At 39.8% G+C, this 15,617-nt stretch overlaps 1 protein-coding gene across 7 annotated transcripts in view; it reads right to left on the bottom strand.

The window, feature by feature from the left end:
* The window catches only part of rpap2 (RNA polymerase II associated protein 2), a 123,668-nt gene extending 117,222 nt beyond the window's left edge, over positions 1–6,446 (bottom strand). For 6 of the 7 annotated variants that reach the window (XM_069939231.1, XM_069939230.1, XM_069939229.1 and 3 more), the window contains exon 1: positions 6,317–6,446. In XM_069939231.1, the coding sequence (XP_069795332.1) occupies positions 6,317–6,429 (113 nt within the window). In that variant the 5' untranslated portion in view covers positions 6,430–6,446. Of the gene's footprint in view, positions 1–6,254 lie in introns of all 7 variants that reach the window. The other variant, XM_069939232.1, reaches the window with a different exon arrangement.
* Positions 6,447–15,617: the final 9,171 nt, after the last annotated feature.

The raw sequence follows: 15,617 nt of genomic DNA, 5'->3' as shown, positions 1-15,617 counted from the left end.
AAGAACAAAATAACCAAATTTATAATTAAATCGATGCAAGAAATGCAACTTTTGGATATATGGAGGAAACAACACCCAAAGGAAAAGGAATATATTATTCGGGTAGACATAAAACATACTCGAGGATAGACCTATTCCTGTTATCAGCCCACATTCAAGGGAGAGTTGGGAAAACGGAATATAAAGCTAGACTATTATCGGACCACTCACCCCTGTTATTGGAATAGAGCTAGAGGACATCCCACCAAGAATATATAGATGGAGATTAAACTCCATGCTACTTAAAAGGCAGGATTTTAGAGAATTAATTGAAAGACAAATTAAAATGTACTTTGAAATAAATACAGAATCAGTGTAAGATAAGTTTATACTATGGGACGCAATGAAAGCATTCATCAGAGGGCAAATAATAAGTTATGTAACTAAGATGAAGAAGGACTACAATCGGGAAACAGAACAGTTGGAAAGGGAAATAACAAATATAGAAAAAGAATTAGCAATAAAGGAAGACACAACTAAAATAAGAGAATTGGCAGATAAAAAAAATAAAATATGAAATACTACAAACATACAAGGTGGATAAGAACATAATGAAGACAAAACAGAAATATTATGAGCTAGGAGAAAAAACGCACAAAATTCTAGCGTAGCAGCTTAAGACAGAACAAACTAAAAGAATGGTATTGGCATTAAGGAAAAAGGACAAACAAATTACATATAATCCAACGGAGATCAATGAAAACTTCATGGAATTCTACGAGCAACTATATCAAACTGAAAACGAAGGCAAAGAAGACAAAATAGATGAATTTCTAACTAAAATTGAACTACCGAAATTACAAACAGAGGAGCAAAATAAATTAATAAAACCATTTGAAATAGAAGAATTACAGGAGATATTAAAAAAAACTACCGAACAATAAAACACCAGGAGAGGATGGATTTCCAATAGAATTCTATAAAATATTTAAAGACTTATTAATTCCTCCCCTCCTGGAAGTAATCAACCAGATTGATAAAACACAAATCATACCAGATTCATGCAAAACAGCAATAATTACAGTAATACCAAAGACAGGGAAAGATCCACTCGCACCAGCGAAATATAGACCAATATCTCTACTTAACACAGATTATAAGATAATAGCGAAACTATTAGCAAACAGATTAGCTGACTATGCACCAAAAATACTAAATCTAGATCAAACTGGATTTATTAAAAAAAGACGAACAACAGACAATATCTGTAAATTTATTAACTTAATTCATGCAGTAGAAGGAAATAAAACTCCAACAGTAGCAGTTGCTTTAGATGCAGAGAAGGCCTTTGACAGAGTAGAATGGAATTATTTATTCAAAGTGCTACAAAAATTCAGCCTACCAGAGAAATATATTAATTGGATTAAAGCATTATATAAGGGACCATTGGCGAAAGTGACAGTAAATGGATATATATCAAAACAATTTAACTTAAGCTGATCAACAAGGCAGGGATGTCCACCATCTCCCTCACTGTTCTCGTTAGCTATAGAACCACTAGCAGAACTGATAAGAACAGAAAATAAAATAAGAGGGATAAAAATAAAAGAGAAGGAATATAAAATCAGTCTATTTGCAGATGACGTTATAATATACTTAACAGAACCAGAAATATCAATAAAAGAATTACATAGGAAATTGAAGGAATATGGAGAAGTATCGGGGTATAAGATCAACGCAAATAAAAGTGAGGCAATGCCAATGAATAATGCGGATTTCACAAAGTTTAAGAAAGAATCGCCATTTAGATGGCAAACACAAACAATGCGATACCTAGGTATACAACTAAATAAAAATCTCGGCCATCTATATAAACTAAATTACCATCCATTAATGAAAAAATTACAAGACGACTTAGAGCATTGGAAAGACTTACCACTAACGCTGATAGGAAGGATAAACTGTATTAAAATGAACATTTTCCCAAGGATACAATACCTATTTCAATCATTACCAATACACCTAACAGAGAAATTCTTCAAGGAGTTAAAGAAAATAATAAGGAAATTCTTATGGAAAGGGGGGAAACCGAGGATAGCACTAGATAAATTAACAGAATGGTACAAACAAGGAGGCTTACAACTACCAAACTTTAAGAATTATTATAGAGCCGCACAATGAAGATACCTATCAGATTTTTATCAAACAAGGGAAAAACCAGATTGGACCAGATTAGAACTAGATAAAATAGGGGAGAAGATACCTGAACATATACTATATAAATGGGATGAAAAATTGGTGCAACGTAGGAATTCACCGGTATTGCATCATCTGTTCAATATTTGGAAGAAGATTCATGTAGAAAGGAATAAAACAAATTACCAACTACCAAAACTAATATTGACGCAAAATCAACTAATCCCTTTCACAATAACCTTTCCTTTAGAGAAAGGGAGAGAAAAGGGATCAAAAGAATAGAAAATTGTTTTTCAGGAAATAAATTATTATCCTTTGAACAAATGATAAATATAATATAACTCACGATACAATGTTTGCATACTACCAACTGAAAATCTACTTGAAGGACAAATTGGGAAACAGTCTGAGGTTACCAGAAGGAAGCAATTTTGAATATGTGATTACAGACATAATGATAATTTAAAAATTTGTAACAAACATGTACATCAAACTGTAAGAAAAGGAGAACGAGGAAACAAACGGTAAACCTAAACAAAAATGGGAACAAGATCTAAACATAAAGATAAATAATGAAACATGGGAGAAGTTATGCTCCGGAACTATGAGAAATACAATAAACACGAGGTTACGCATGATACAATATAACTGGATACACACCTCAAAAGTTAAATAAATGGGACCCAACAGTATCAGACAGATGTTTTCGCTGTAAAAAGGAAACGGGAGCAACAATTCATGCAATTTGGACATGTGAGAAAGTGGAAAAATTTTGGGAAGATCTAAACCAGATATTAAATAAAATCATAAAAAGCAATATACCAAAAAACCCAGAGATCTTCCTCCTAAGTAATATAAGAAACAAAGAATTTGGACTCGATTTGGATGGAGCACAAAAAAGATTTGTTATGATAGCCCTAGCTGTAGCAAAAAATGTATTATGTCAACCTGGAAATTAGAAGACAACTTGAGAATACAACAATGGTATATAGAAATGAATAAATGTATTCCATTAGAAAAAATAACATATAAGTTAAGAAATAACATTACAATATTCGAACAAATATGGGAGCCATACATGAAATACAATAGAGAAATCCTACCATGGACTTCCACCACCTAAAATGACAGGAGAAGATAACGAAAAGAACTGACTCAGTAAAATTTCTTATTTATTTTTATTAAGTGACATTGTTTAACGGGTTTAATGTATCTTATAGATTGAACTTCAAATAAATGGGGAAGGGGGTGAGGGAGGGAGGGAAGGGAGGGGGGAAAAGGGGGAGAAAATGACACTATATATTTAAGAAGAAAAATGTCTGTATGTATCTTGGTCAATATGGTTTATAGTGTGAAAAATAAAAAAAATTATATATAACAAAGAAGGCTGTGTTCGTTTTTATGAAAGGTTTTTTGCTTTTACAAAAAAATGGCTAGCAGGGCAGTCAGTGCATGGCCAAAACTTCCAGAGTCTTCCAGATTCTGGTAAGTGAAACTGCATTGTACATTTTTTTTTACTTCATGTGAGCTGTGTATTTATCATATCATTCCTGCTTTTACTATATATTAGCATTATTTTAGGTTTTGTGTGTTATTTAGTATGATTTGGTGGGTTACATTTTTGGATTTGGGAACAAAAAAATTTTTCCCATAGAAATCAATGGGAATACCTTCACTTTACGCCATTTCAGCGTATAAAAGGTTCCGTAGGAACGCTCTAGCTTTGTAAAGTGGGGTATGCATGCAATTTATTTTCTTCCTTTAATATTTTTTAATCATATGTTATATGTACCTCGAAAACTGCAGCAAGTACTTTCATTTCATTTGCACATATTACTAATGTCTATAACAATAAGCTTTATTGACTCATCTGCACAGGAATTTAAGGTGTTGCTCCCAAGTTATTTTCCTTCTAGATGGCTACACTTGTCCTTCTCTAAAACATCTTAGGGTCTACAGAAGTCACAGAGGGTTTTTTTTTTCTTTAATTGGACTGGGAAGATTTGGATATTTAGCTTCATAGAATTCTACTGTGGGAGAAGTTGTTTGGTTCTACTCATTTCTGTTAATTCATTATCCTGCTCTTGCATTCAAGATCCCCAACTCTCTCCTTTATCCCTTGGTCCATCTATCCCACTTTTCCTCACCACATCCTACTCCACTCCAAAAGCCACTCTTGTGTGCCCCTCCTCGCCCCAAAACCCACCCTTGTCCCCCAAACCCACTCTTATCCCTCCTCCTCCTTTCCCCAAACTCACTCTTGCCCCTTCTCCTTTTTCCCCGAAACCTACTCTCACCCCTCCTCCATCTTTCCCAACCCACACGTCCCTCCTCCTCATACCACCAACCCAGTCTCAACCGCTTTCCTTGCCCCCAACCCAGATTCAACCACCCCCTACTCAGCCCCCAAACACACTCTCATCTCCTATACCCACTCTCGACTCCCTATTCGTCTCCCATACACCCTCCTTGTCCACAAAATCACTCTCAACTCCCTCTTCATCCCCCAAACCCACTCTCAACCTGCTCCTCTCCCCTCCATACCCACTCCTCGTCTCACTCCCATACCCACTCTTGAACCCCCTCAAGCTTGTACTCCAAAACCAATGTTGATCCATTTCCTTGCACTCAAAACCCCTCAACACCCCTTCTCATCCCCACTCCTCCTAAATCTTCTTGCTGACCCTCCTCATTTTCCTTCCCTTGACTTGCTCTCGGCCCCCCTGATCTCCTTCCCCCGACTCGCTCTTGGCCCCCCTATTCTTCTTCCCCCAACTCGCTCTCAGCCCCCTTGTTCTACTTCCCCCATCTCGCTCTCAACGCCCTTCCTCCAAACCTACTCTCGGACACCCCTCTTCCCTTCCTTTTGCCTCCTTCCCAAACTCTCACTTTTTCTAGCCTCCTCCGTTCCCACCCCTCTCCTCCTCTGTCTCTACCCCTCCACCACTCCGCCCTTTGCCTCTATCCCCCCCACTCTCCGTCTCCTCTCCCCCCACTCTCCGTCTCCTCTCGCCCCCACTCTCCTCTCGCCCCCACTCTCCTCTCGCCCCCACTCTCCTCTCGCCCCCACTCTCCCTCCTCTCCCCCCCACTCTCCCTCCTCTCCCCCCCACTCTCCCTCCTCTCCCCCCCACTCTCCCTCCTCTCCCCCCCACTCTCCCTCCTCTCCCCCCCACTCTCCCTCCTCTCCCCCCCACTCTCCCTCCTCTCCCCCCCACTCTCCCTCCTCTCCCCCCCACTCTCCCTCCTCTCCCCCCCACTCTCCCTCCTCTCCCCCCCACTCTCCCTCTCCTCTCCCCCCCACTCTCCCTCTCCTCTCCCCCCCACTCCCCCTCTCCTCTCCCCCCCACTCTCCCTCTCCTCTCCCCCCCACTCTCCCTCTCCTCTCCCCCCCACTCTCCCTCTCCTCTCCCCCCCACTCTCCCTCTCCTCTCCCCCCACTCTCCCTCTCCTCTCCCCATGCCCCCCAATCTCCTCTCCCCATGCCCCCCAATCTCCTCACCCCATGCCCCCCATCTCCTCTCCCCATGCCCCCCCATCTCCTCTCCCCATGCCCCCCATCTCCTCTCCCCATGCCCCCCCATCTCCTCTCCCCATGCCCCCCCATCTCCTCTCCCCATGCCCCCCCATCTCCTCTCCCCATGCCCCCCCATCTCCTCTCCCCATGCCCCCCCATCTCCTCTCCCCATGCCCCCCATCTCCTCTCCCCATGCCCCCCCATCTCCTCTCCCCATGCCCCCCCATCTCCTCTCCCCACGCCCCCCATCTCCTCTCCCCACGCCCCCCCATCTCCTCTCCCCATGCCCCCCCATCTCCTCTCCCTACGCCCCCCATCTCCTCTCCCCACGCCCCCCCCATCTCCTCTCCCCACGCCCCCCCCATCTCCTCTCCCCAGGACACGCCCCCCCATCTCCTCTCCCCAGGACCCACGCCCCCCCCATCTCCTCTCCCCAGGACCCACGCCCCCCCCATCTCCTCTCCCCAGGACCCCCCCCCATCTCCTCTCCCCAGGACCCCCCCCATCTCCTCTCCCCAGGACCCCCCCCCCAGTTCTCCTGCTGCATCAACCAGACCAGTCACCCCAATGAAGTATGTCGGTGCCGCAGCGGGCGAGCCTCCTGCTCCATGTTGGCGGGACTCGCCTTGTGCGCGCCTTCTCGCCGCGCCGCGTGCCGAACCCCGGAAAGGCGGACGGCGCGGCGCTCGCGCCCTGCACCCGTCTTCGGTCGCACCTCTGGCGCGCCTCTTCCGCCATGATGGCAGTGCCGACCTTTCACCTACGGCAGCCGACGGAGAGAGCGCACTTCACCCGCAAAACTCCGTTCGTCAAACTTCCCCTCCTTCGGAAGATACTTCACTCCCCATTAATTAATTTAAGTGATTCATAGCGAATTGCATTGGCTTGCAAAGATTGAGGTTGATCCTCATTCCCGCTGAAATTACTGATCATCGGCTCAGTGATCTTGTTGCTTCTTATGCGAAGTTGCTTTAATTCGAAATAATAGTGTGAGAAACAGAAGTGCCTTCACAGAATTTGCTCGAGACAAAAATTGAGAACAAAGAACTTTTATTACTACTACAACAATGCAAAGTTGGGTGCTTCCCCTTACCCTGGGAATACACACACACACTGGGGCTCACCCAACTTTTATACATTTCATTTCAGTGCAGAGATACCTTCCCCCCAACATTCTTCTGCCTCCTGGATTGGTTTAGCATTAGGTAATTCTGCCCACGTGGATTCTAACTTCTTATCAGTTTATGTGTCTTCCTGCAAACTTGTTAGCCAGAGAAGTTCTTCACTCATTAATCAATCCCTAAGACTTGCTAAGGCTATCTACTTGTTATCCTGTTTTGAAGATCCTTAGTTTATTACACTTTTACAACCCTTCCTCTCATTCCAGCATCCCTTCACCCTGATTTAACCCATAATACTTCATCTCTAATGAGCATTGGCTTGACTCCTAACATTCCAGTATCCCTTCACCTTAAGTTAACCCATAATACTTTATTCTTAATTGGCACTTGCTTCCAGTATCTCTGGACTCCTAACATTCCAGTATCCCTCACAATAGTCACTCACTTTAACATCAAGCGCTTTGGGACGTCCCGAGGGTTGCAAATCATCTCAGTGGTGAAAAGTGAAAGATCCCTGTGTCCGAGGCGGTTCACTTCACGCACTCTCCACCCCTGGATCTCTGACGTGCTTTGAGCGGAGGGGAAAACTGCAGATGCCCGGGCAGCTGAAATAAAAGCCCAAAATCCCGATCCGTGCAGGTTCAGGACACACCAGTTGGAGCGTTTCGGGTCAAGTCCACTTTTCTCAGTTTACTTTTGACGCTAATCTTGCCCGCAGGAAACAGAATCTTAGCGCTGTATGTGATGCCATGTACAGTCTGAATATTCCAAGAGTCTCTTCTAACTGTGTCAACTCTTCTACTCAACAGTAGTAATATTTCTCTTTTAATTCAGATTCGTCTGCGAAGTTCAAGCATATTCAATTCTCACCACGGGCCTCATTCGTCTTCCTTCTCTTATCAAATGCAATTAGGTCCCCTGGACAAGTCAGATCCTCTCACCCCATCTAGGAAATTCTTTCTGTTCTCTGCCTCCCTCACCCTTTCTGTAACTTCAATCCTTTTCTAGTTCTGACTGCGGTGATATGTAATTACACCACTAGGTCACCACGGATCTCTTAGTGTACATATTAGTTTATTAAAGCTGTCTTCTACTCGGTTATTGTCAGTACTGTGGTGATATGTAATTACACCACTAGGTCACCACGGGTCATCCCGGTGACCTTGTCTATAAAGCAGACCAGAGCTACAGTCTAGCTTTCCAGGTTTGTCTTGCAGAGAGACAAGACCTCTTAGTGTATATATTAGTTTATTAAAGCTGTCTTCTACTCGGTTATTGTCAGTACTGTGGTGATATGTAATTACACCACTAGGTCACCATGGGTCATCCCAGTGACCTTGTCTATAAAGCAGTCCAGAGCTACAGTCTAGCCTTCCAGGTTTGTCTGCAGAGAGACAAGACCTCTTAGTGTATATATTAGTTTATTAAAGCTGTCTTCTACTCGGTTATTGACAGTACTGTGGTGATATGTAATTACACCACTAGGTCACCACGGGTCATCCCGGTGACCTTGTCTATAAAGCAGACCAGAGCTACAGTCTAGCCTCCCAGGTTCGTCTTGCAGAGAGACAAGACCTCTTAGTGTACATATTAGTTTATTAAAGCTGTCTTCTACTCGGTTATTGTCAGTACTGTGGTGATATGTAATTACACCACTAGGTCACCATGGGTCATCCCAGTGACCTTGTCTATAAAGCAGTCCAGAGCTACAGTCTAGCCTTCCAGGTTTGTCTGCAGAGAGACAAGACCTCTTAGTGTATATATTAGTTTATTAAAGCTGTCTTCTACTCGGTTATTGTCAGTACTGTGGTGATATGTAATTACACCACTAGGTCACCACGGGTCATCCCAGTGACCTTGTACATAAAGCAGTCCAGAGCTACAGTCTAGCCTTCCAGGTTTGTCTTGCAGAGAGACAAGACCTCGTAGTGTATATATTAGTTTATTAAAGCTGTCTTATACTCGCACTGCTGGTGTGTTATTGTCAGTACAATTTAATAAACTAACATGACAGCTACTAGGATGGAAGCTGCTTCTGCTCCAACGCGCATTCCCAACCTGAGGAATGGAATCCGGGGACTACTAGCCTGCACATGCTTCCGAGGACAGAGAGGGCGAGGAACCACTGTACTGGAATCGTGATGGAATGCAGGGAAGACCACAGAAGTACGATAGGGCAGATAAGAAATGGCCAAGAGCCCTGCCTGCCCATGAGTTTGCCGGTACAGGCGCTGCCGACCCTAAACCCCAGTCCGATCAGAAAGGGGCCGCTACAAGTGCGGGTGCAAGGATCTCCACAAGTCGTGCTCCCGATCGCCACGTATGTGCAGAATTCCCACCATTCAGCCTCTCATCTGGTTTCAACAAGTAGAAGCCCAGTTACATTGTCTCCAATGAGACCAGATACTACTACATGGTGGCTGCTCTTGACCAGGAAATGGCGGGCTGAGTAATCGACCCAGAGATTGGCAGGTATGAAATACTCAAGGCCCTGTTGGTCAGCACATTTGGCCTCTTACTGCGAACAGGCTGCGCAGTTGCTACATATAGATGGCCTGGGCGACCGCATCCCATCAGCCCTGATGAGTGACATGCTGGCACCAACGGACAGCCATAAACTGTGTCTACTCTTTGAACAGATCTTTTTGGATCAGACATTGGAGGACATCTGCCTCCTACTAGCAAATGAGGACTTCTCCGACCCGCAAAAGGCTGGCCACGTAAAACATACAATGTACAGGTTATGGTTTCTGCGCCTCCTATCACCAGTTCTGGGTGGGGGGTGGGGGGTAATGTAGAGGCTCACCCACGCGGCAAGCAAATTGGCTCTAGCAGTTGCAGGTGGGTCTGCAGCCAGTGGCATCCACAGGGACTCTCAGTGCAAGGCAAAGCCTCCGACCAGAAGCCAACATCACTTCCGCCCCACAGGGCGTGAGGGTCACTGAGAATTGCCGGCCTTTTAAGTGGGCAATTTTGAATTAGTAAATCAGTTGAACTGAAACTCTACTTGACTCAACATGTTTCTTTCGCTTGCAGTGGCATACAAGCCACAAATACTTTTATTTTTTTCTTGTTTGGGACTAAAGAAACTTGGTTAGTACTATCAAAGGAACAGCAGTGGAAAATTCACCAGACAATAGTAAATTCAAAATAATAGTTTTTATTAAACTATCAATAACATCTAAATTTAACCCCACTAAGCACAAATGTAAATGTGTGTGTATCTGTGTAAAATTAAAGTCCCACTCTGAAAAGTAAATTTTTCAAACTTCAGCATCATTTTAATCTTGCTTGAAGGTCTTAAATTCTCAGTTCAGAAATAATTATAACACGCTTTTAAACATCATATCTTCAGGCCTATTTACTCACAATTATTTTGATGAGATGTCTTGAGAGATATTCTTTCAATAGAAATGACCGTCTTTTGAGCCACTAATGTACCTCCTGTGTAAAGCAGAATACAATTCCCATCTTCCCAGGATCAAATATTCTTTTTACTGAAGATTTTGGAACATGTTTTCCAAAATCTTCCCTCTTTTCAAAGAGATAGTAAATCTGGTTATTTTCTTCCACGATGATTTCACAAACCTAGAAAATGGTTAAACGAAGTGGCCATACAAAAATGAACCCAGTAGAATTCCGTTCTCTTTTCCCAAGAGACAGCAAAATGGTCCTCCTTATTTCAAAAACCACTTATTCTGTGTTCCCCTTTTCCCAGGCTTAACACAAAACAGAGCCTACTCTGGTTACTGTAATTCAACCCCGTCCTTCACAAGATTCCTAACTCTGTGTATTACAGGGTTTGACTTCTGTACTCTCTAAATTGAACTAATCCAAAAATGTCTGAATTCAATAATATATTTCTCTAAATCTTGTGACAGTTACATCATCAATGAGGTCAGTCCCAATTCTTGGAAACCATATGCCTATCAGTTTTAATTCTACCAAAATTCTGTTCCTTATTTAAAACCACTCCATATATATAACAATCTCTGACCTCATCTCTGTTCAAGAGGGTTAAAGTGGTTTTGTTTAAAAAAAGATGGCTTCCTCAGCAGTTCTTATTGAGTACTTAGGTACTTCAGTATTTAATAAAGCAAACATTCCAATGTTCTTGAATAATTAAGAACCACTTCAGATCCACTAGCTCTTCTTTCTAAGATGCTGCGACTCCGAGAAGGAACTCTCTTCTCTGAGTACAATGGTTCTCTGTAAATGTGCTGTAACCTATGTGTGACCCTGTATCAGCCCACAACTAACTAAGAATACATATACAATATTTAACTCTATAATTTACTTTACAAAGACATTTTTATAAGAAATATCACTTAACCTTAACCTAAATATTACTATTAACATAGATCCATAACATGAACTGGAACACTTCATCACTATTGATTATATGCGGCTGTGATCATCATACTTTGGAAAGGATGTCGCATGGCTTTAATTAGGAGAAGTTGAATTTGCTGGGATTGTTCTAACTCAGTGGTTTTCAAACTTTTTGCTTCGACTCACATACCACTTTAAGTAATCCCTATCGGTGCTCTGTGATTAGTAAAGGATTACTTAAGGTGGTATGTGAGTGGAATGAAAAATTTGAAAAGCACTGTTTTAATCGTACCTAACTGACTTGTTATGTGCACATTTTCATAACTCCAAAGGAAATGACAATTTTTCTCAAGTAAAATATTGCAGTAACAATTGGGTCCAGAGCAGTGGTTCTCAACCTTTTTTCCACACTCACATACTACCTTAAGTAATCCCTTACTAATCAAAGAGAACCTATAGCATAGGGATTACTTAAGGTGGTATTTGAGTAGAAGGAAAAGTTTGAATACCATTGTATTCTAACTGGACCAAATAAAATTATGAGGGGCATAGATAGGGTAAGTAGTCATAGTCATGTTCTAAGGATGGAGAAATTTTCATCTTGAGAACATGGGTTTAAACTGAAACAATTACAAATTTAAAAGAGAACTGAGGGTCAGGCTTTTCACACAGAGCATGGGAGGTTAATAAACTGCCAGAGGTAGTAGAACATTGAGTGAAATGGTAGTCAAATTTTTAAAGAAATGGCTACATGTGAAAGTTGACCTGTAGGCTAGAGAAGAGGACAGGATGTAAGAAAATAAATATACTCATTTATAAACCATTTACATAGCATTGAGGAGCATTTGATCAGCTGGTCAATATCTCAACCTGTCAGGAAACAATAAATCTGAATAACCAGTGATAAATGTATCAAAAGTCACTTGTTTACCCAAGCAGGGTGCATATTTATTGTATAAACCCACAACAATTGTAACTCAGTTAAAAATCATCCAATCTGATCCTTCCTATTCAAGTGAATAAACTGCTTGCAATTTTTCTTACTGGACTGCAACATGTTGACTCTGTTTCATACAGTAGTCATGTCAAGTTAAAGATGACTGATGAGATCAATGTGAGAACTGTTATTAGCGAATCGATTGGCTAAATTTTTACCTAAGTTGATACATGTTGATCAAACAGGTTTCATAAAGAATAGATATGCTTCAGATAATATTCTTTGAGTGATTAGTTTGAGTAATAAATATCGACAGTGCCCTGACCATCCGATGGTGATATCTCTTGATGCAGAAAATGCTTTTGATAGAGTTGAGTGGAACTTTTTATTTAAAGTCTTAGAGAAATTTAAGTTTGGTCCTTCTTTTATTGGTTGGATTAAAGCTTTATACAATAAACCAATAGCCAGGGTATTGACAAATGGTCGGATCTCTGAACTTTTTAAATTAACTCATTTAACTCGACAAGTTTGTCCTTTGTCTCCAGCTTTGTTTGCGTTAGCAATTGAACCTTTAGCACAGTTGATACGACAAAATACACAGATACAAGGTGTGAGAGTTTTTGATGAGGAGTATAAAATTAATCTATTTGCTGATGACGTATTGGTGTATTTAACAAACCCAGCTCAGTCACTTTTACATTTGAAGGAATGTTTAACACAAAATGGATCTTTGTCTGGATGTAAAGTTAACTGGAAAAAAGTGAAATTTTACCGATAGGTGAAGGAGATTATTCAGTTTATAAGAATATTATTAATTTGAAGTTGACTGATTGAATTAAATATTTGGGTATAAATGCGGATGTTGATTATCAATCTTTATATAAATTAAATTATGTACCATTAATGAAAAAGATCAAAGCTGATTTGATTAAGTGGAAGGATCTTCCTATAAATTTAATTTGAAGAATAAATACAATTAAAATGAGTATCTTTCCATGTATACAATATTTGTTTCAGTCAATTCTGTGTTTACTTAATAAGAATTTTTTTTGAGATTTAAATAAAATGGTTAGGGAATTTTTATGACAGGGTAAATTTCCGAGAGTAGCTTTGAATAAGTTAACGTGGAAATATGCATTGGGGGATTACGTTTACCACATTTTCAAAATTATTATGAGGCAGCTTCATTTAAATTTATTAGTTCATTAATGGATTTGGAACAGCCCCCTAGTTGGGCTAAAATTGAGATGGCGAATATTTCTGAATTTGAAATATATTAATTTTTGTTTCGGTGGGACTTAAATTTATTACAACTATATAATGTGCCTATACTAAAACATTTAATGAAGTTATGGATGAGGAAAAATAGAACAATAGGTTCTAAGGGTAAATTATTGACTTTAACACTTATACCAACTTATTCCTTTTTCAATGTATAATCAATGTTTATTACATTAGAAATCTAAAGGTATAAAAAACTTGGGGGATTGTTTTAAAGAAGGTAAATTTTTATCCTTTAATCAAATGAGGGAAGATTTTGGTATTAATGAGAATTCTTTATTCGTTTGTTATCAACTTCGATCCCTAGTAAAACAAATATTTGGTAGAGATATGATTTTACCTAAATTGACTAAATTTGAATCTTTTCTTGTGATTGCACCAAAGAAGGGATATATTTCATTAATGTACCAAATATTACAGGAAAGTATGGAAAAAAGGGATGGGATAGATCTAAGATTAAATGGGAAAAGGATATTAACCTTACTTTTTCTGAGGATGACTGATTAGATATCTGTCATGGTAGTGTTACTAGATTGATAAATGTTCGTTATGCAATGCTTAATTACAATTTTTTACATCAATTGTATTTAACACATGAAAAGTTTTTTAAAATATGGTTTTGGTGAATCAGACTCTTGTTTTAGATGTGGTAATTCGGTTGGAACTTTTTTTCATGCTGTTTGGTTATGTGTACATGTACAATCTTTTTGGAAAGCAATTCAATTGTTTTTGGAACATTTGTATAAGATCAAAATACTCCTAGACCTGACAATATTTTTTTTGGGTGAGTTGAAGCCTTTGAAAGATTTGGGATTAGACAAATTTCAGATTGCTTTTGTATATTTAGTTTTATCTGTAGCAAAAAAATGTATAGCAAGTATATGGAAAAATGCTAATGTAATTGATATTAATAAATGAAAACATAATGAGATGAAAACTTGTTTGGTAATGGAAAAAATCATGTGTTTTACATGATAATTATTTTTTTTCTTTATATTCAGAATATTTACATTTAGATTTACCTTGATTAGATTTTAGTAAATATGTTTCAGTTTTTTTTCTCTTTGGCTCTCCTAAAGAGAGCTGGCTGAGATAAAAAAAAAATTTATTGTTCATAATATGTACTTTTTTTTAAACTGTATGTAATAACCTTGTTGAATGAATAAATAAAGTTATTTAAAATTTTTTTTAAAAATGTGAGATCTGTAGACTTTTTCACAGATGCATGAGGAAGTGCCTGATGGGACAGAAGAATGGTTAGTTTGTGAGATGGTGTGATTATTCCATCATTTATGCTGGCTTCTATGTGCTCCTGTGCAATATCTTGAGCACAGTTACCATAGTGGTTATGCAAAGCAGATACAGCGTCAGCGACTTGGGTTTGAATGAGGCAATGTCTGTAAGGAGTTCACCCTGTGCATGTGTGTGTTTCCACTGAGTGCTCTGGTTTCCTCCCACCTTTCAAAACATACAGAGACTGTAGGTTAAATGGGATATTTGGGCATCGGAAGGGCCTGTTACTGTGCTGTATGTGTACTTTTTTTTAAAATCTAAAGAATTCTCAATAACATCCTGAATGACCACCATGGCTTGTTTGGAGTCACTGGGAATATTGGATAATTTTAAAGGTGGTTTTAAAATTATTTTTGAATAATTTCCTCTGTTCACTGGTAATGTCTTCCCCGAATGAATTTGGAATATATAATCTATTTTGGCAGTGTGCCGTTGGATATGCAAAGTAGCCAGTTAATTGTAAGTGAAGCCTGCGAAAGGACTCTGACATCTGTTTGCTTTATTCTTCCACTGGAAATCCAATTAATAGATTGGATGAGATTAGATCCCTTGCATATTTTAAAGAATGTTATGAGTATGACAGACACCGACCGATGAGGTAAGTAAAATTTGGCAGAAATGTTATTTGATAATTGCTAACAGCTGGATATGATTGGGTACAATCTTGTCTATTCGCTTCAGGAAAGAAAAGTATAAAAGTTTGTGTTCCAGTCTTATGGTTTAAAAAAGGTTACATGTGTAACCAGATCATCTATAATCTGAGCTCATTCAATAATGCTTAGGTTTCAGACAAGAGCAAATATAGTTTGCATTGAAATAACTAAATTACGTTGTCTCAAGAAAGTGTACATCCACATGAGCAATAAACTTCTCAGAAATAAAAGGATTATGAGGTCAAATCCAAATAAGATTTATTAATAATTTTCTCTCACACACATGCCCGGCAATTTCTCTCCAATCCT

Source organism: Narcine bancroftii, chromosome 5 (assembly GCF_036971445.1).
Source record: "Narcine bancroftii isolate sNarBan1 chromosome 5, sNarBan1.hap1, whole genome shotgun sequence".
NCBI lineage: Eukaryota > Metazoa > Chordata > Chondrichthyes > Torpediniformes > Narcinidae > Narcine > Narcine bancroftii.
The sequence above is the reverse complement of the archived record's forward strand: the minus strand, read 5'-3'. Positions and strand labels throughout refer to the sequence as shown.